The sequence below is a fragment of the Coregonus clupeaformis genome, chromosome 19 (genome assembly GCF_020615455.1).
Source record: "Coregonus clupeaformis isolate EN_2021a chromosome 19, ASM2061545v1, whole genome shotgun sequence".
NCBI classification, from domain to species: Eukaryota; Metazoa; Chordata; class Actinopteri; order Salmoniformes; family Salmonidae; genus Coregonus; species Coregonus clupeaformis.
The window spans coordinates 26,657,171-26,677,171 of NC_059210.1; the positions used below are offsets into that span (position 1 = coordinate 26,657,171).

At 43.8% G+C, this 20,001-nt stretch overlaps 1 protein-coding gene across 2 annotated transcripts in view; it reads left to right on the plus strand.

The window, feature by feature from the left end:
• LOC121531755 (low-density lipoprotein receptor-related protein 5-like) overlaps positions 1-20,001 on the plus strand; it is a 53,506-nt gene that overhangs the window by 24,566 nt on the left and 8,939 nt on the right. For both annotated transcript variants that reach the window (XM_045227154.1, XM_041837183.2), the window contains exons 9-14: positions 16,168-16,384; positions 16,611-16,900; positions 17,111-17,337; positions 17,969-18,153; positions 18,677-19,000; positions 19,713-19,909. In XM_045227154.1, coding sequence (XP_045083089.1) covers positions 16,168-16,384; positions 16,611-16,900; positions 17,111-17,337; positions 17,969-18,153; positions 18,677-19,000; positions 19,713-19,909 — 1,440 coding nt within the window. The remainder of the gene's footprint in view (positions 1-16,167; positions 16,385-16,610; positions 16,901-17,110; positions 17,338-17,968; positions 18,154-18,676; positions 19,001-19,712; positions 19,910-20,001) is intronic.

Here is a 20,001-nt window from a genome sequence, read left to right on the forward strand (position 1 = left end):
CTAATCCAATGCACGATTGAATAACATTTTCGGAATTAAACGTTTGCGAAATAAGGAGTCGGCTACAACGAGCAACCAACCGGTAGGCTGTTTTATCTGAATGGGGTTGGGAAGAAACCGCAGCTAGCTTTTATGGGATGATACATAACATTGTGGCTACTACAAGTTAGCTAGTCTTGGCTGTAGCCGCTGCTTGCTACACACTCCGCCCCTTATAACCTCGGCGGCTGCAGCAATAGAGTGCCAGCCTCCCCATCGCACAGCAGTGCTCTGGTTAAAAACGCTCACGCATTTAGAATATCCGACCAAAAAATGAATACTATTCGAATAGTGAAATTATTTCAAACTCCCATCCCTAGTGTGGCTCTCAGCCACATCTGATAATATAAATTGGGTCAGAGAATGTGTTTCTGGGGATGTTTTATTACTATTATACCACTTTTTTTAAAGCGTTATGGCTTGAAAGTCCCCCTTGCCATCTCCAGAGGTAGCACCTTTTCACACGGTGTGCTGCAAGAGGCACGTTTCATTCACAATGGAGAAATATTTAGACTGCATTTTCCGTTGCTTGTTGTTGTTGAGTAAATAGAGTAAGTCCAACACTTTCAATTAAGTAAATGAGTAATTTGTTTTCCTTTGTCCATATCAATGTTCTGAAGTGAAGTTGCAATACTATTAAATTAGATTAATATTATTAGAGTATTTATTGTAAGACAAAATAGTAGGGATGAAGTTTCCTTAATATCTTTGTTTGACAGAGCTTTTCATTACTGATGAGCTACCAAGTAGGCCTTTTGCTGAGATAGTGGAGTTTGAAATGGTGAACTGAGTCCACTGCCTCCTTTTCTTTGAAATGTGCTGTTGAAAGCTCGGTTTTGAATACAGTCCAAGAACATCCTCTTTCATCTTGGGACCCGCACGTCTGAAAGCAGGCTAAATTATTGGCACTCGGATTGGAAGGTTTTTCCTTAAACAGTAAGGGAATTGTGGTCTTTTATTTCAGTCTCTCGCCATGTGTTTTCGCCTCTTTTGAGGAATCTGACTCCCCCTGCAACCTCGCCACCCCCACCCCCCGGTGAAAGCCTCTGATGTTGCCGCACCCCCTCGTTCACCCTATAACTGGTGAGATCCTGAGGATAACTCATTTGACTGATGTGCTAGTCCTCTATACAGAAACTCATGCTTTGTTGTACAATTATGCAGATTCTCCTTCCGTGGAGCATTTAGTCACCCTTCATTGCCGTGTGTGTGCAGTGTGGTTCAATATGGTACATTTGGGAGGTAGAGGAAAGTAAATGGTATGGTGATCGAATTTCCTCCAGAAGAATATGAGAGGAATGAAAAATATGAGCTTCTCAGGGAACTGGGTGTTGGTTCTCAGAACTGAACCTCAATGACCTCCTGTGATCTCAGCAGCTGTACCCAATACCCATCTCTGTGTTGGTGAGAAAAGAGTAGAGGCAACTTTGAACCCATGTGTGAAAATAACATTTTTTATTTTAGGGCTTACTACTGAGCCATGAATCTCATTAAAATAAGAAAATAAATGTGGAATTGCCTGTTTTTATGTCAAATCATTATGTGAAGTAGTCTTATTTCTATTAAAAGTGGAGAAAGTGCGCAAACAACAATGAGCAGCCTACTTAAGCGCATCTGATTACTTGAGTTGTTTTCGGTACTTTACAGCCAAGGTAGTGGCAACCAGGGCTGTTTCGCCACCACAATGAAAAGCTTTGCTCTGAAAGAAAGTCTTTATTTAGACCTGAGATCTGAGTCTGACCAGCTGAAGGCCCTGGTGCTGATGGATGCTGGCTGAAACCTCTCGTCTGAAAGGGATCAATAATGTTTTCTTTAAAGTTCCCCCGAAGCGTCGCTCAGATGGCCTCGCCACATTGTTGCCATCTTGAGCCGTGAAACTTGATTTGCAGAGGATTTTCCAACAAGGGGCCTCGCTCTAAAACATTGGCCATGCTAATGACAGCTTTAGTCTCAGTATAAGTGGCCCGTCCAAGCCTCTTCACATGGAGGACGGTGGGGGGGACAGCAGCAGAGTAAGCCATAGAGCACTCAGCCACTCAACACAGACACAACCACGCACACACAGCCCTGTGGCCGATCAGTCTTAACAGCTGAGTTGAATCACACAGACTCCCTCTCTTAATCCCTGTCCAACCACCCTCACAGTCAGTAAGATCAAACCACCTCAAGTCACAACTCAAATTCTAGGAAAGAAGTTCAGAAACTCCTCAAATTCCCATTCCGCTATGGATTCCTCTGCCATCATTGCCAATTCTGTGTTTTCATTCAGTCACAATTTCATGGAATGAAGTCTGCTGAATGATCCGCTCTTCCTACAGGCTATCCACATGTTTACTGTGGAACTCCCTGGTTTTATAAAGGGGGATGATGACACAAGCATATCATTTTCTGAGATGTCTAGTAAGTCTTTGTACAAGCTTGTTGTTGTGCTAGCCTTGTTGGCTTGTTTTGTTTCCACTGCTACGTTTTATATCTCACGTAGCCAATTAGTTACTTGCCTGGTAACAACAGTTTGTTGCTGTTGTTGCCTTATACAGTGAGGTCTTAAACTTTGATGTGCCAAGCTCTGAGGAAGGATACACATTTGAGGGGAATAAAAGACACCTGGCTTTCGTAATGTTTTCCACCTCCATCGGCCAGCACTCTGCTGTCCAACTTTTCACTCACGACTTCGCCGGTAAACGCTCATCTTATTGATGTCTCGTGGCGGTGCACCTTTGGGCAAGGTTGTATTAGAAAACACATCTAGGTGTCTGAAAGACTGATTAGTGGCAGTGGTGGAAAATACCCAATTTTGTCATACTTGAGTAAAAGTAAAGATACCTTTTTTTTATAGAAAATTACTCACGTAAAAGTGAAAGTCACCCAGTAAAATACTACTTGAGTAAAAGTCTAAAAGTATTTGGTTTTAAATATGCTTAAGTATCAAAAGTAAATGTAATTTCTAAATATACTTAAGTATCAAAAGTAGAAGTGTAAATCATTTCACATTCATTATATTAAGCAAACCAGACGGAACGATTTTCTTGTTTTTTTAAATGTATGGATAGCCAGGGGCACACTCCAACACTCAGACATAATTTACAAACGGAGTCTGCAAGAGGAGAGGCAGTAGGGATGACCAGGGATGTTCTCTTGATGTGTGTGAATTGGACCGTTTTCCTGTCCTGCGACGCATTCGAAATGTAACGAGTACTTTTGGTTGTCAGGGAAAATGTATGGAGTAAAAAGTACATTATTTTCTTTAGGAATGTAGTGAAGTAAAAGTTGTCATATATAAAAAGTAAAATACAGATACTACTTAAGTAGTACTTTAAAGTATTTTTACTTAAGTACTTTCCACCACTGATTAGTGGCAAGTGTTGCTTTTTGGTGCCTTCATCAATGTTAAAGGTGTGTTAAAGATGTCTGCCCAGGCTGATGGTAAACAGCTGGATTAGACCTATTCAACTCCAGGTTCTCCAATACATTAAAAGTTAATCAGAAACGTTTTGCCAGGAAGATAACTATTAGCCTAAGTGTTGTTTAGGTGTGTTGCAATTTTCCAGGAGACTTCGCCGGTAAACACTCATCATTTTGATGGCTCGTGGCGGTGCACCTTTTGGAAATAACAAAGGAAAGGTAAAGATGGATTGGAGAGGAGTGTCTTAAATCAACAAGAACGTCTGTTTTTTCTTTTTGACGTTACAGCCCTGCTAGAGGGGAGGATGAGATCGGCTTCTTCAAAGGTTAACAATAACCTGTACAGAGAGCTGTCTGGCTAGACTGCCTGGTCTGGTAATATTCAGCCAGAAAAGCAGCCTTAGTCCCAGCTCCAGCTCAGCGCTGCACGACAATGTCTCATTTCCTGAGGGATGTGCACTGCTGTCCCACATATGTCAGCAGGCAGGGGGCCTGCGAGCTCCTCTGCTCCTGTTCTGGCCATGTTTGTGGCTTATTAACATCATTGTGATGTGGCTATCCCTCTTTCCATAGCAGTGTTGCGGTGAGGAGTTGCCAGCAGCTGTCGACTTGTCTGTTCACAATGCATCCCATATGTATCCCAAAGACCACATTATGTTGGAATTTACAGGCAAATAGGCCTGCGTGGCGTTCAAAGACGTCGCTGAGACAGCCAGCCTGTTTAGACCGTCATTTCTAAACCCAGTTGAGAAGAAAGGAAGCACCTGTTATAGTTCCTAGCTACATATACAGTGCCTTCAGAATGTATTCATACCCCTTGACTTATTCCACATTTTCTTACAGCCTTAATTCAAAATGGATTAAAAATATTTTTTCTCACCCATCTACACACAATGCCCCATAATGACAAAGTGAAAACATGTTTTTATAAATTTTAGCAAATGTATTGAATGAAATATTGCATTTATGTAAGTATTCACATCCCTGAGTCAATACATGTTAGAATAAACGTAGGCAGCGATTACAGCTGTGAGTCTTTCTGGGTGAGTCTCTAAGAGCTTTGCATACCTGGATTGCACACTATTTGCCACTTTTTTTTATTTATTTTTTATGTATTTTCAAAATTCTTCAAGCTCTGTCAAATAGGTTGTTGATCATTGCTAGAGAACAATTTTCAAGTCTTGCCATAGATTTTCAAGCAGATTTAAGTCAAAACTGTAACTCGGCCACTCGGGAACATTCACTGTCTTCTTGGTAAGCAACTCCAGTGTAGATTTGGCCTTCTGTTTTAGGTTATTGTCCTGCTGAAAGGTGAATTCATCTCCCAATGTCTGGTGGAAAACAGACAAAACCAGGTTTTCCCTCTAGGATTTTGCCTGTGCTTAACTAATTCCATTTATTTTTCATGCTAAAAAAACTCCCCAGTCCTTACTGATTACAAGCATACCCATACCATGATGCAGCCACCACTGTGCTTGAAAATATGGAGAGTGGTACTCCAATACTTTGTATTCAGGACAAAAAGGGAATTGCTTTGCTAAATTTTTTGCAGTATTACGTTAGTGCCTCGTTGCAAACAGGATGCATGTTTTGGAATGTTTTTATTCTGTACAGGCTTCCTTTTCACTCTGTCAATTAGGTTAGTATTGTGGAGTACCTACAATGTTGTTGATCCATCCTCAGTTTTCTATCACAGCAATTAAACTCTATAACTATTTTAAAGTCACCATTGGCCTCATGGTGAAATCCCTGAGTGGTTTCCTTCCTCTCCAGCAACTGAGTTAGGAAGGACGCCTGTATCTTTGTGGTGATTGGGTGTATTGATACACCATCCAAAGTGTAATTAATAACTTCACCATGCTCAAAGGGATATTCAATGTCTGCTTTTTTTTTTTTTTTTTACCAATCTACCAATGGGTTCCCTTTGTGAGCTATTGGATAACCTCCGTGGTCTTTGTGGTTGAATCTGTGTTTGAAATTCACTGCTCGACTGGGGGGACCTTACAATTATCTGTATGTGTGGGGTACAGAGATGAGGTAGTCATTCCAAAATCATGTTAAACACTATTGCACAGAGCAAGTCCATGCAACTTATTATAGGACTCGTTAAGCACATTTTTATTCCTAAACTTATTTAGTCTTGCCATAACAAAGGGTTGAAATACTTTTGACTCAAGAAATTTCAGCTTTTCATTTTTTAATTAATTTGTAACCATTTCTAAAATCATAATTCCACTTTGACATGATGATGGTGTGTGTAGGCCAGTGACATCAAAAAAAAAATATTTAATCAATTTTAAATTCAGGCAGTAACACAACAAATGTGGAAAAAGTCTAGGTGTGAATACTTTCTAAAGGCACTGTAAATTTTAGGTTCCATTATCCTTGAATATGGTGCTTGGAAGGTAGATTATATATTTTTTTTAAATCATCACTTTTGCCTCCGTTATGTGTGTGCAGGTGGGCTCAATGATTGACTGACGTCGTAGATAAAGGCAATGTTTTTGTATACAGTTTACGGTACTCTTTGCTGTAACAATTGTGAATGAACAGCCTAAATGTGCCCCAAAGCTCTTGTTACCCAAGTCGTGCGTTTACTCATGCCTCCTGGATCAGCAGGATTGTCTTTGCGTGTGAAAGCCGTTCCGCCATGTAAATGTAATTTATGTTTTGGCTTAACTGGACGTACTGTTGGCAGGCCTGGTTGGAGAATACTTCAATGTTTATAGACTGGTGTGTGAGATTTATTGTGAGTGATCCTCTCCAGACACCAGCTCCCCATATTTCCTGGGCAGGAGCAGGGATCAGGAGAAGATGGAGTTCCATGGATCAAGAGTTACTATGTTCAGCTGAAGCTAGACCCTCTCTGGTTCTGTTGCTCTGTCTGGGTGTATGTGTGTTGGAGTTTGCCCATATGGAAGAGGAATTTTTATATGGCTAAAATGAAAATATGGACTTTGTGCAATGCACTGTAAAATCACAATGTATAAACTTGAACCTGTGGTGGTAATGAGTCTCCTTCAGATAGGAAATAACTCCATCTACAATTGAAGGTACGCCTTTATAACCAAATGATTGCTAGAAAATGACCATTTTATAAAATACAATAAGCCACAATTTAAACTTCTCCTGTTACTGTACTATGTGAGGAAAAGCTGTTTGCCCAGGCTCTGAGGGTGTGTTAACAGCTGGTGCGCGATCACTAATGTTACCGAAGTCTCAAGTTTTTGCTCGCCTGAGTTAGAATACCTCATGATAAGCTGCTGACCATACTATTTACCAAGAGTTTTCATCTATATTTGTAGTAGCTGTCTATTTCCCACCACAAACCGATGCTGGCACTAAGATCACACTCAACAAGCTGTATAGGGCTAGAAGCAAACAAGAAAATCCACATCCAGAGGCGGCGCTCGTAGTGGCCTGTGATTCTAATGCAGGGAAACAGAAATCAGTTTTACCTCCGTTTTTACCAGCGTGTCACCTGTGCAACAAAACTCTAGATCACCATTACTCCACACACAGAAACACATTCAAGGCTCGCCCTCCCTTTGGCAAATCTGACCTGTCAACAACACATCCGCCACACTGACCCTCAACACAGGGATGCGTGCTTAGTCCCCTCCTGTAGTCTTTGTTCACCCACGAGTGCGTGACCGCGCACGACTCCAACACCATCATTAAAGTTTGCTGATGACACAAGTGGTAGGCCTGATCACCAACGATGATACCGCCTATAAAGAGGTCTGTGACCTGACAGTGTGGTGCCAGGACAAACAACCTCAACGTCAGCGAGACAAATGAGCTGATCATGGACTACAGGAAACGGAGGGCCGAGCGCGCCCCGATCCACATCGACAGGGCTGTAGTGGAGCGTGTCTCCCGAGTGGCACAGTGGTCTAAGGCACTGCATCACAGTGCTAGCTGTGCCACTAGAGATCCTGGTTCGAATCCAGGCTCTGTCGTAGCCGGCCACGACCGGGAGACCCATGGGGCGGCGCACAAATTGGCCCAGCGTCATCCAGGGTAGGGGAGGGAATGGCCGGCAAGGATGTAGCTCAGTTGGTAGAGCATGGCGTTTGCAACGCCAGGGTTGTGGGTTTGATTCCCACGAGGGGCCAGTATGAAAAAATAAAAATGTAGGCACTCACTAACTGTAAGTCGCTCTGGATAAGAGCGTCTGCTAAATGACTAAAATGTAAATGTAATGTGTGTCGAGAGCTTAACGTTCCTCGGTGTCCACATCACTAAGAACTTAACATGGTCCACACACCAACACAGTAGTGAAGAAGGTATGGTCATGCCTCTTCTCCCTCAGGAGGCTGAAAAGATTTGGCATGGGCCCTCAGATCCTCAAACAGTTCCGCTTGGTATGGCAACTGCTTGAATTCCGACTGTAAGGCGCTACAGAGGGTAGTGTGTACGGCCCAGTACATCACTGGGGCTGAGCTCCCTGCCATCCAGGACCTCTATACCAGGCGGTGTCAGAGGAAACCCCTAAAAATGGTCAAAGAATCTAGCCACCCAAGTTACCAACTGTTCTCTGCTACCGTACGGCAAGCAGAATGGATGCACCAAGTCTGGAACCAACAGGTCCCTGAACAGCTTCTTCCCCCAAGCCATAAGACTGCTAAATAGTTCATAGTGTTGAGTGATTTTATATGAAAATGTATGCACTCACTAACTGTAAGTCGCTCTGGATAAGAGCGTCTGCTCTTTTTATAGGTCTGTTTTCAGTTTGAGTTTTCTTTTTTTTTACATTACATGCACTCTGCATTGTGGGTTGAATGCTGTAACGACACAAAACAATGTAATAAAAGTCCCATGATGGTAGTGACTGCCCATGACTGCTTATCCCTTTATTAACCATCAGTTATTAACATTACCTTACTTTAATAAAATATTTCAGTTGTGTATGTTTGACTTATTTCATTCCAAGTCATCTCATTTCTATAGAGTTGCTGTCTGACAATCATTGTTTTAGTAGTTCAAAGTACATAATGCATACTTTCATGACTGCTGAATACCAATACCTCGTAAAGCAACTGCTCTCTGTATCCCTTCTTGATCGCGCATTCTTCGTAGTAGCAGGCGTAAAAGAAACAAAGAGCAGCCAAGTAGCTGTGCAATGGATTATGGTAATTGTTGTTAATTATCACGTTTTCTGCATCACTTCATTCTTACGTTAACATGTAGAACATTGGCCTGTTGGAAACTACAACCCCCTACAACATTGCACAGTTTGGGCATTTGTCTCTAGAGAAAATGCAGTGCAATGTGCGCATTGAGCTCACAGAAAAAACGAAATGGAATTAAAATAATTGAACCGAAGTCGGTCAATTAGTTTAAAAACCAAAATATAACCAGCATTTCAGTTAATCACTCAGCACTAATAGTTGTTATTTTCTCCTAGGGGTAGATCAGCTTAATATTGCAGGTAGATTGTAACTTCCATCAATGTAATTGTCTGCATCACTTCCAATCCCCCATGTTTGTTTGTTTGTTTGTTTGTTTATTTATTTATTTATATACATACATATATACATACATATCCTTTAAAAAATATATATAGCACTAAAAGTTAACAAAATACCTACCCTGACTATCTGCATTGACCCTCTTTGCACTAACTTTTTGACTCCTCACTTACGCTCCTGCTGCTACTGTTTATCTATCCTGTTGCCTAGTCACTTTACCTCTACCTACAGTGAGGGGGAAAAGTATTTGATCCCCTGCTGATTTTGTACGTTTGCCCACTGACAAAGACATGATCAGTCTATAATTTTAATGGTAGGTTTATTTGAACAGTGAGAGACAGAATAACAACAAAAAAATCCAGAAAAATGCATGTAAAGATGTTTATAAATAAAGGGAGGTAGCTCAGTTGGTAGAGCATGGCGTTTGCAACGCCAGGGTTGTGGGTTCGATTCCCACGGGGGGGCCAGTATGAAAATAAAAAAGAATAATGTATGCACTAACTGTAAGTCGCTCTGGATAAGAGCGTCTGCTAAATGACGTAAATGTAAATAAATTGATTTGCATTTTAATGAGGGAAATAAGTATTTGACCCCTCTGCAAAACATGACTTAGTACTTGGTGGCAAAACCCTTGTTGGCAATCACAGAGGTCAGACGTTTCTTGTAGTTGGCCACCAGGTTTGCACACATCTCAGGAGGGATTTTGTCCCACTCCTCTTTGCAGATCTTCTCCAAGTTATTAAGGTTTCGAGGCTGACGTTTGGCAACTCGAAGCTTCAGCTCCCTCCACAGATTTTCTATGGGATTAAGGTCTGGAGACTGGCTAGGCCACTCCAGGACCTTAATGTGCTTCTTCTTGAGCCACTCCTTTGTTGTTTTGGGTCATTGTCATGCTGGAATACCCATCCACGACCCATTTTCAATGCCCTGGCTGAGGGAAGGAGGTTCTCACCCAAGATTTGACGGTACATGGCCCCGTCCATCGTCCCTTTGATGCAGTGAAGTTGTCCTGTCCCCTTAGCAGAAAAACACCCCCAAAGCATAATGTTTCCACCTCCATGTTTGACGGTGGGGATGGTGTTCTTGGGGTCATAGGCAGCATTCCTCCTCCTCCAAACACGGCGAGTTGAGTTGATGCCAAAGAGCTCCATTTTGGTCTCATCTGACCACAACACTTTCACCCAGTTCTCCTCTGAATCATTCAGATGTTCATTGGCAAACTTCAGACGGGCATGTATATGTGCTTTCTTGAGCAGGGGGGACCTTGCGGGCGCTGCAGGATTTCAGTCCTTCACGGCGTAGTGTGTTACCAATTGTTTTCTTGGTGACTATGGTCCCAGCTGCCTTGAGATCATTGACAAGATCCTCCCGTGTAGTTCTGGGCTGATTCCTCACCGTTCTCATGATCATTGCAACTCCACAAGGTGAGATCTTGCATGGAGCCCCAGGCCGAGGGAGATTGACAGTTATTTTGTGTTTGTTCCATTTGCCAATAATCGCACCAACTGTTGTCACCTTCTCACCAAGCTGCTTGGCGATGATCTTGTAGCCCATTCCAGCCTTGTGTAGGTCTACAATCTTGTCCCTGACATCCTTGGAGAGCTCTTTGGTCTTGGCCATGGTGGAGAGTTTGGAATCTGATTGATTGATTGATTGCTTCTGTGGAAAGGTGTCTTTTATACTGGTAACAAGGTGAGATTAGGAGCACTCCCTTTAAGAGTGTGCTCCTAATCTCAGCTCGTTACCTGTATAAAAGACACCTGGGAGCCAGAAATCCTTCTGATTGAAAGGGGGTCAAATACTTCTTTCCCTCATTTAAAATGCAAATCAATTTCTAACATTTTTGACATGCGTTTTTCTGGATTTTTTTGTTATTCTGTCTCTCACTGTTCAAATAAACCTACCATTTAAAATTATAGACTGAATTTATTTGTCAGTGGGCAAACGTACAAAATCAGCAGGGGATCAAATACTTTTTTCCCTCAATTACCTCTTACTCCTCCACATTGACTCGATACTGGTACCCCGTGTGTATAGCCAAGTTGTTACTCATTGTGTATTTATTCCTTGTGTTATTATTTCCTCTCTGCGTTGTTGGGAAGGGCCAATAAGTAAGCATTTCACTGTTAGTCTACACCGGTTCTTTACAAATCATGTGACAAATAACATTTGATTTGTGTTCTACATCCATTACTCATGTTGCGTTCCAGAGGAAGTCTCCAATTATGATACTAGACATTTGAATTGCAGAAGAATGTTGATGTTTTAATTTTTCTATTGAGATATTTTGTGAAAAGGACACATACAGACATCCACCATTTTTGTTTTTAAGATTGATCTGTGAAGACTAACATCAACATGTATAAGCAAGGAAGTAAAACATGTTCAGATTTAAATATTTTAGGAGAATTTGATCATATGACCAATAGTTGTCTTTAAACCAAACATTGTTTAAAGCTTCAAACAGAAGCACAACTTCGTATATTGGGTGACATAGTTTGAATGTTATTTGAGAAATATAGCATTTCTCCTCCTTTCCTGCTTATTTCCTGTGGAATTGGTCGACCCTCAGGAGGGAGAGCGAGAGAAGGTAAAGAGAGAGGGAGGCTTGAAAAGGAACTGAAGGGGGTTGGGGAAGTGCATGGAACATTGAGATGGTGTGTGTGTGTGTGGGGGGAATGGGGGATTGGAGGGGGAAAGAAAAGCAGTATGAACATTCTGTTTGAATGAAGGCAGCGCTGTTCTTGGCCTTTACGTAGAGAACAGCAGATAAAAATATAATATAATTTGTTGCTGAGTCGGGCCCTCAGAAGATCTGGCCAAACCTCAAGCGAAACCCTATATTTCAAAGCCTATGGTGAATAGGGAGGTTGTTTCGTGTGAAGCGGCCTGAGGGGGGCTGTATTCGGGAGTGGGGTAATTGGTCAAATCTGGCAGGTAAAAGGGGGGGGGGGGGGCTCATGTGGAGATTTCATTTGTGCAATTCTTCTAGACTTCTCCATGTAATGCAGTCCACCAGGTTTGTATGTGCATCTTGATGGTGATCCCAAAGTTGAGCCAATGATATGATGGGCAGGTATAAACACTGCAACAAACCCAGGAAAACACATTCCAGGTCGCACTACTACAAATATATCTTGCTTCTGCAGGACACTGACTTTATAGCCTTTTTTAGAATAAACTAGTGCTTAACACTTTAAAAGGCCATTGGAATTATGATTCATAATTCAGAGACTAAGTGGAAAGAAATAAATGTGTCACTCCTGATTTGTAAATGTAATATGATGTGGGAGTGAAATGGCCTGTCCTCTGTGTTGGTCAGGCAGCTTTAGGCTAGCTAGTAAAGACTGGTCTTTGGAGGCCATGCGGCCCTCCGTCACACTGCCCCGGCCCACAGATTACATTTGTATGGCATCTCAGTGACACTAATGCGCAAAGAGGATATTTACAATCTGCTGGCATTGAAGCCCGCCAAGCATGAACTTTTTCTCTGAATTGCTGATGAGATTTGTGTTTTGTTTGTTTTCCTCTGTCAAGAAAGGGGTTTTATATATCAATTCTGCAAGGGATGGAAAAGAGTCCTGCTGATAGAAGGGCCATCAAAATGCAGGTTTTTTGTGTTTTCTCAGTTGGTCCTAAATCCAGTGGAATGGACATTTCTATATCTAGCCTACTTTACGCCTAATAAGATCCAGATCCAACTTATTTTTTTAAACAAACTATACTTGTTGTATTGCTAACTTTCTTTTACCTGCAATTATTTTGGTTTAGAAAAAAAGGTTGTGTGTTTGGGGTGTTGAGTCCATTTTGTGTTTGCAAGATTTTTCCTTTTTGGTAGAAGGGGAGGTCAATTCCTTCAACACTTTCTTCTCCCTATGGCATATGTTTGAATGACCTCAGAGGCCTGCTTAGGTTTGTTCTGGGCTAATTTACCTAGGCAGCTGGCACGTTTTTAATAGCACAGAGGGTCCAGTGTGCACTGGCAGCCATGCGTTTACCCGGGCCTGCTGTCTAGGGCCTCCCCTCCCCCACTCCTTCCCCTCTTCCTTCCTTTCTCCCCTCCACTCCCAGGCCAGCCCCAGAAAGAGTTAACCTGGAGAAAGTGTGGCCGCGCCGCTGGAATCCAGGGCCAAAAATTGGCAAGCTGCGTACTTAATCCTTTGATGCGCTGCAAGGCGAGCGGTGTATGTGGAATGGATGGGGAGGACCGTGACTCTGGAGCAGTAATCATACCTGGATTAGACTGTGAGAAAGGTAGAGGGGAGGATTTACCCCGAGTTGGAGAGATTTTCTCCATTGCTGGTGAAAGTGCTGGGATTTTGGTGGTATACGCGGGTGAGCGCCTGAACAATGTCCTGTAGTCCACTGAAAGCGAAAAGGCAAGGGGAAACAGATGTTTGAAAGGTATGCCATCCAATAAAATGTCTAATTACACCAGTGGAAAGAATTCATGCCTGACTCCTAGGAAACGATGCGAGGACAAAGATCAACCCCATCCTGTGTTCAACCACACTCCCAATATTCTGTACAGATTGGGTTATAACAATAATGTCAAAAGTCTGCTTCCAAAGCATAACTGGTCATCCATATTTTAATTAGGACACAGATAATGCACTAATAAGGCCTAACTACAGAATAACAAATATTTACATTCCAAAGACCGGAAAAACATTTTTAACTATCCGTCTCCTTCAAACAGGGAATCATAACATTCATGGAACATGGAATACCACACAAGTTGTGTGAAGCTTCCAGGAAAGTTGAGTTGAGGTATCATATCTCTGCTAGCTGGGGCTGCAATAGAAACCTGTTGTTTGTGGAGCCCCATAGAGATGGCCCACCCTCTCCCCCTCAGTGTTACTGCACTTCAATACACAGTTCAACTTCAAAGACAAGTTGGAGTGAGGTGTGAAAGAACAAACCTTTCTGAACAGCTTACTAGTTCCCCTTTAAGACTTTCCACTCTGAGTTTTATTGGTTGGCTTGAGTTGTGCTTATCCCTTTTTAAAGGGGCAATCTGCAGTTGCTACATCCATTTTTGGACTTATAAATTAATAGTTACCCATTCTTGAAGAATATAACGTATTAATTCCTCATGATCTTAGTTCAACTGTCGTACCCCATCAGAACTTAAAATATGAGCTTATTTTACTCCAATGTTTGTAAACACTATAGATGTAAACCAACACTGTATAGCCTCAACATGGTTAAAACCATTCTTTGCATCCATAGCTCTGTCTGTGAATTTGAGTGGTTACATTTCTCCAGCCCCATCTCTCATCTTTTTACTGAAACAGGGGCGGGGAAAACACGGAGTCTTTCTCCTAACTGCCACACGGGTATAAATGTCCAAATGAAGAATGCTGTGTGTAAAGTGAACCTAATCCACCCCTTTAGTCTCTCTGTCAGCCATGTGGTCAGAGCAGTTTAGTGAACCGGATTATCCTCCATCTCACCTTTTCTTCCTCAAAAGCGACACCATTTCTCTGTGGTGTCAAATTCTGCCAGTCCCTCTCATATTGTGCTGCCTGCAATGTGCCCGTTTTTTCTTTATATTAGGAGAGAGGGAGGAAGTCAGTGAGTCGCTCCACCAGCTGTAGGAAGCGAGGGACTGAATTACAGAAATGAATCAAGTGGACACCCCTCCAGGGCAGGCAGCCCCTGGCAGCAGCCTCAGCCCCAGCCCAATCTCCATCTGCACGCTCCCTGCTCTGCTCCACACAGGAAGGGCTCGAGATGGGAACGACATCGTACAGGAAGTCTTTGTTTGAAGAGCTCCGTCTCGGCAAAACAATACTCCAAATTTATATGGCCGTCACTTGCAGACCCGTCTGAATGTGTAGATAGTATTTAGACATCAGCCGGTAACTGCTGAAAGGACCTAAGTTTGTCTTCACTCGAGCAATCCAAAGTCCTCTGTAAGACCACCAGATCTTATAAGTACAACTTGCCATTATGTTAAATTGCTGCTGTGAACAGGACATGAAGGTGTACTGGTGCCTTTGTGCTCAATTCCTATAGGGTTTTGTAAAGTACTTGTGGACGACATCTTGTTTTCATCCAGAGCAGACCATTTTTTTAATACTCTGTGTCTGAACCACTTCAATTTGTCTCCCACCAAAATAAAGACCTAGGGTCGGTTGGTTTGTTGGTTGTATGGACTGAATTACACCCACGTGGCCCTACTGATACCTCCATGCAAGCTGAAATAGAAGAGGAGAAACACACAGTGCTGATCTTCATAGCGTTCAGTTTCTCCTGGAGCAGAATATGCTCACCAAGTCACGTAGGAGTGGCCGCCATAAGATGCCACACTGCAGAATTTTCAGTCAGACGGACATATATGGAGCTGACACCAGTTTGCTAAAATAAAAAATGGCTCCATTTTCAGAGGCACAGTTTTGTATAATGGTAATGCCGGGTAGTCTAGGATTTATGTTGAATGTAATTGCAGTCTTTTCTGAAATAAGCACAGTTCACTTCCCAGGAAGGAACCCACTCCGTTTCAGCTCTCTCGTACTGCACCTTAGAAGACAGAGGCATGCTTTGGCACCACTCCCTATATCAGTTTACTTCAGTTTCCTCTCTCTGTAATGCAACCCTTGTGACTGGAATCGTATACTGTCACATTTATTCATTTAAACGTGATACAAATAAGGATTATTTGTGCTGTCTCCCACATATGTTTTTCCTAGATGGCGATATTCACAGTCATGCTCCATGGTTAATGGTAATCTATGAAAATCAATAGTTTATCTGTTTGCAGTTATGTATTGAGTTTTCTTGGTTTGAAATGTCTCCATGATTTGACTTTAAAACACACAGCAAGAAAGTCTTGAAATTAGTAAGCGCTTGGTGAACTCTCAACCAATATTATGTGAGGGTCACTGACAGTGCAATGTATCCAGCTGTGTCGGTAACCTGCTCACACCTGTTTTTTATTTTATTTACCCAAGGTTATCAAGTACTAGATTGCATAACTCATATTGATGCCTACAGCATCTATGGTGTGAGTGGATGCTTGTCTAACAGAATAAGAGCCTGAGGATGGATCAAAAACTCTGTTGCTCATACTTGGCAGACTTAGGATGCCTATTAGTTGCCAGTTCCTACCGTTTTGCCCTTGAGCAAAGCACCCTACTGCGCCAGGTGCGCTGAAATAACAAACTGTTTATTTTCATGCATGGCATAGGCTACTGCTTGGGTTGCCCATTTTTAATATGAAACCCTCCTCCTACTTGCCCTCCCTCAGGTGATTGACGTGGACGGCTCCAACAGGGTGACCCTGCTGGAGGACAAGCTGCCCCACATCTTTGGCTTCACACTGCTGGGCGATTACATCTACTGGACGGACTGGCAGAGACGGAGCATCGAGAGGGTCCACAAGACCGACGCCATCCGAGAGATCATCATCGACCAGCTGCCTGACCTTATGGGCCTCAAGGCCACCAGAGTCACAGAGACCTCCGGTAGGAGACGGATAGAATGTTCATGTTTGATATGAGGATGTACACAGCTGTTTAGTATGGAAGTAGTTCTCTAGTAGTATACAAAAATTACGAATACTCAAGTAAATGTTTTTTCTAATAAGATGTATTCTCGTGGATGGATATCCACAACTGGCAGCACTTAGAGACCAGAACTCCCTGTCTGCTGCAGATAAATTGACCGCGTCTGTCTCTCTTTCTCTCAAAGGCACGAACGGCTGTGCGGAGGACAACGGCGGCTGCAGCCACCTGTGTTTCCACCGGCCCCAGGGTCTGCGCTGCGCCTGTCCCATGGGCCTGGAGCTGCTCAGTGACATGAGGACGTGCGTGGTGCCGGAGGCTTTCCTGCTCTTCACCAACCGGGCTGATATCCGCTCCATCTCTCTCGGCACAAACTCCAACGACGTGGCCATCCCCCTCACCGGGGTCAAGGAGGCCTCCGCCCTCGACTTTGATGTCTCTGAGAACAGGATCTACTGGACTGATGTCAGCACCAAGGTGAGGATGACTCCTTTTCTCTGTCATTCTAGTCATTGTTCATTTGAGGGTTTCCATGTCTAATTTTGGGTGTTTGTTTTCTGTCGTTTGGGTTGAATTAGCCATCGGGTGTTTGTTTGTTTAGGCTCCAGGCTTTTTTGATTCATATTGAGCTCTGTGCCTGACTGTTGTACAAGTGTCTGACCCTACTCCCCTGTTCTCCCTCCCCAGACCATCAGCAGGGCTTTCATGAATGGCAGCTCTGTGGAGCATGTGATAGAGTTTGGCCTGGACTACCCAGAGGGCATGGCAGTGGACTGGATGGGCAGGAACGTGTACTGGGCAGACACCGGGACCAACCGCATCGAGGTGGCCCGGCTGGATGGACAGTACCGGCAGGTCCTGGTGTGTAAGGACCTGGATAACCCTCGCTCCCTGGCCCTCGACCCCGCCAATGGGTAAGACTGACTGAGATTCGTCCCATCTGCATGACGCAACTCATAGACATGTCTGACTGACATCAGCCTGGTCGCCGATCTGTTTGTGTTGTCTTGTCAACTTCGATTGTGTGACCGTGACCATAGGAGTTGTAAAGACCGTACAAACAGCTCAAACCAGGCTAGACTGATGTCTCTTCACCAGTACCGATAGAGTTGTCTGGCTGGGTGAATCCCCGCACATGATCTTTTCCCTGTGAGTTTCTCAGGCAGTGAGTGTAATGAGAGGTTGCGTCAGTGGCACAGCACTGTGGCTTGTCCTCCGTGTGAGGAGTTGTTAGTCGACACGCTTGTGCCAACATGCCACGGCTTCTACATGTCACTCTGCAGTATTAAGTCATATCCTGGAGCTGTCAAAAGTCATGCCTGTGGCTTCTGGTGCATTTTTACCACGTAGCTTCAACCATCGGCATTGTTTCCTACAGCACTGTGTTGCGTTATTCCACAGTGATTGTCCCCATACTTGGGGCCATGGCCATTTTACCAATTTACTAGTTCATATTGAATTAGTTTAAGAATGCAGCCATGGTCTTGGCTGGCATCAAGTGTTTGGGGGATATAAAAATGCAGCTCTTTGTCTGTCTCTCCTCAGCTACATGTACTGGACTGAGTGGGGCGGCAAGCCCAGGATCGCCAGGGCCCACATGGACGGCAGCAACATAGTAACCCTAGTGGACAAAGTGGGCAGAGCCAACGGCCTCACCATCGACTACATCGACCAGAGACTGTACTGGACCGACCTGGACACCTGCATGATAGAGTCAACCAACATGCAAGGTAAACACATACAGTTGTCAATCTCTTTTCCAACCACTGTAATGTTAATGACAACAGCACATGATGGGGTGGCAGATAGTCTAGTGGTTAAGAGCGTTGGGCCAGTAACTGAAAGGCCGCTGGTTCGAATCCCCGACCCAACAAGGTGAAAAATATGCTGATGTGCTCTTGAGCAAGGCACTTAACCCTAATTGCTCCTTTAAGTTGCTCTGGATAAGAGTGTCTGCTAAAATGAGTAAAATATAAATGATGAGCATATTACCCTATCCATAATTCTTCTGTGGTTGACCGCAATATCAATCTTCATTAGCCCAGAATGAGTGGCTATGAAAAAAGGAGCGTATCAATCTCTTTTTCAACCCCCTCTGCTGTTTATAATTAATGATACATAATAAGTATATTATCAGTATACACTATCATATTACTGTACAATATTACTATCAGATTTGGTTTAAAAGCATACATACCCTCACCAATACATCGTCATTAGTCCACATTGATAATCATATCATATTTCGCCCAGGTCTGCGGAGGGAGATAGTGGCTGATGACCTCCTCCACCCGTTTGGTCTGACCCAGTACCGGGACTACATCTACTGGACAGACTGGAAACTGCGCAGCATCGAGCGGGCAGACAAGCGCAGCGGCCTCAACCGCACCATGGTCCAGGGACACCTGGAGTATGTCATGGACATCCTGGTCTTCCATTCCTCCCGCCAGGACGGTGCCAACGACTGCTCCCAGAACAACGGCAACTGTGCCCACCTGTGCCTGGCGTCGCCCGCCGGCGCACAGTGCCGCTGTGCCTCCCACTACACCCTGGATTCCAACGGCAGGAACTGCAGCTGTAAGTTGAGAAATGGGGAGCGTGCGGGCACTTGGCTGGGGGTTGTTTGGTTTAATAAACAAAATGTAGTTTTGTTCAGTGTTGTATTAATTATAGTATTGAACAGTCATAGTTTGTGCGAGGGTGTGATTATTTTGGGTTAAAACTCCAGGCCACTCTTGAACGTCTAAAACTAGATCGAAATTATGTAGAAATGAGAATGGACCTATACGTTTTCAAATGACTGCCCTTTCTCTGGCCTGCAAATTTGATGAACAAATCAGTCCCCCCAAAAAAATCAGTGTGGCCTCGCTGAACTTTTAAATCCCGATATTACCCTCGATCCCTCCCCCCGCTCTAGATGGATGTATTGTCTAAATCAAACGCAGGTCTGTCTACAGCCCTCGGCCATGCAAAACCCCAAACACATGTCGGTCTGAATCATGCCATGAGGAAACCTCAGACTTTCACTGAGGTCTGATGTGGACACAAGTGTTAGAAAGGTTGCTGTGCTGTGATTGAGCATTCCTCTGCACTTGGCAGCGGATGAAGGCTCTGTCTTTCTACATGAGTCTGCTTTTCTTTCTTACTGTTGCATACTTCCCTGGCCTCAGGGGATCACTGATTACTGCATTCTAGTAAGCTGATTACAGCCATGGAGAGGTTGGTAGGAGAAAAGGGAGAGAGATTAGTGTTTGGATTGCGCCTGCTGACCTCCCCCCTCTTTCTCTAGCCCCCTCTAGCTTCCTCCTCTTCAGCCAGAAGGCCTCCATCAACCGCATGGTCCTGGGGGAGCAGAGCCCCGACATCATCCTGCCCATCCACGTCCTCCGCAACGTCCGGGCCATCAGCTACGACCCCCTGGACCACCTGGTCTACTGGGTGGACGGACGGCAGAACATCAGGAGGGCCCGCGACGACGGCACACAGGTGAGAGATGGTTACCTGCATGTACCAATAGCACAATTAAGATAATGTCATGTGATTTCCAACAGACAATGCTCATCACCTTCCCGTTTACA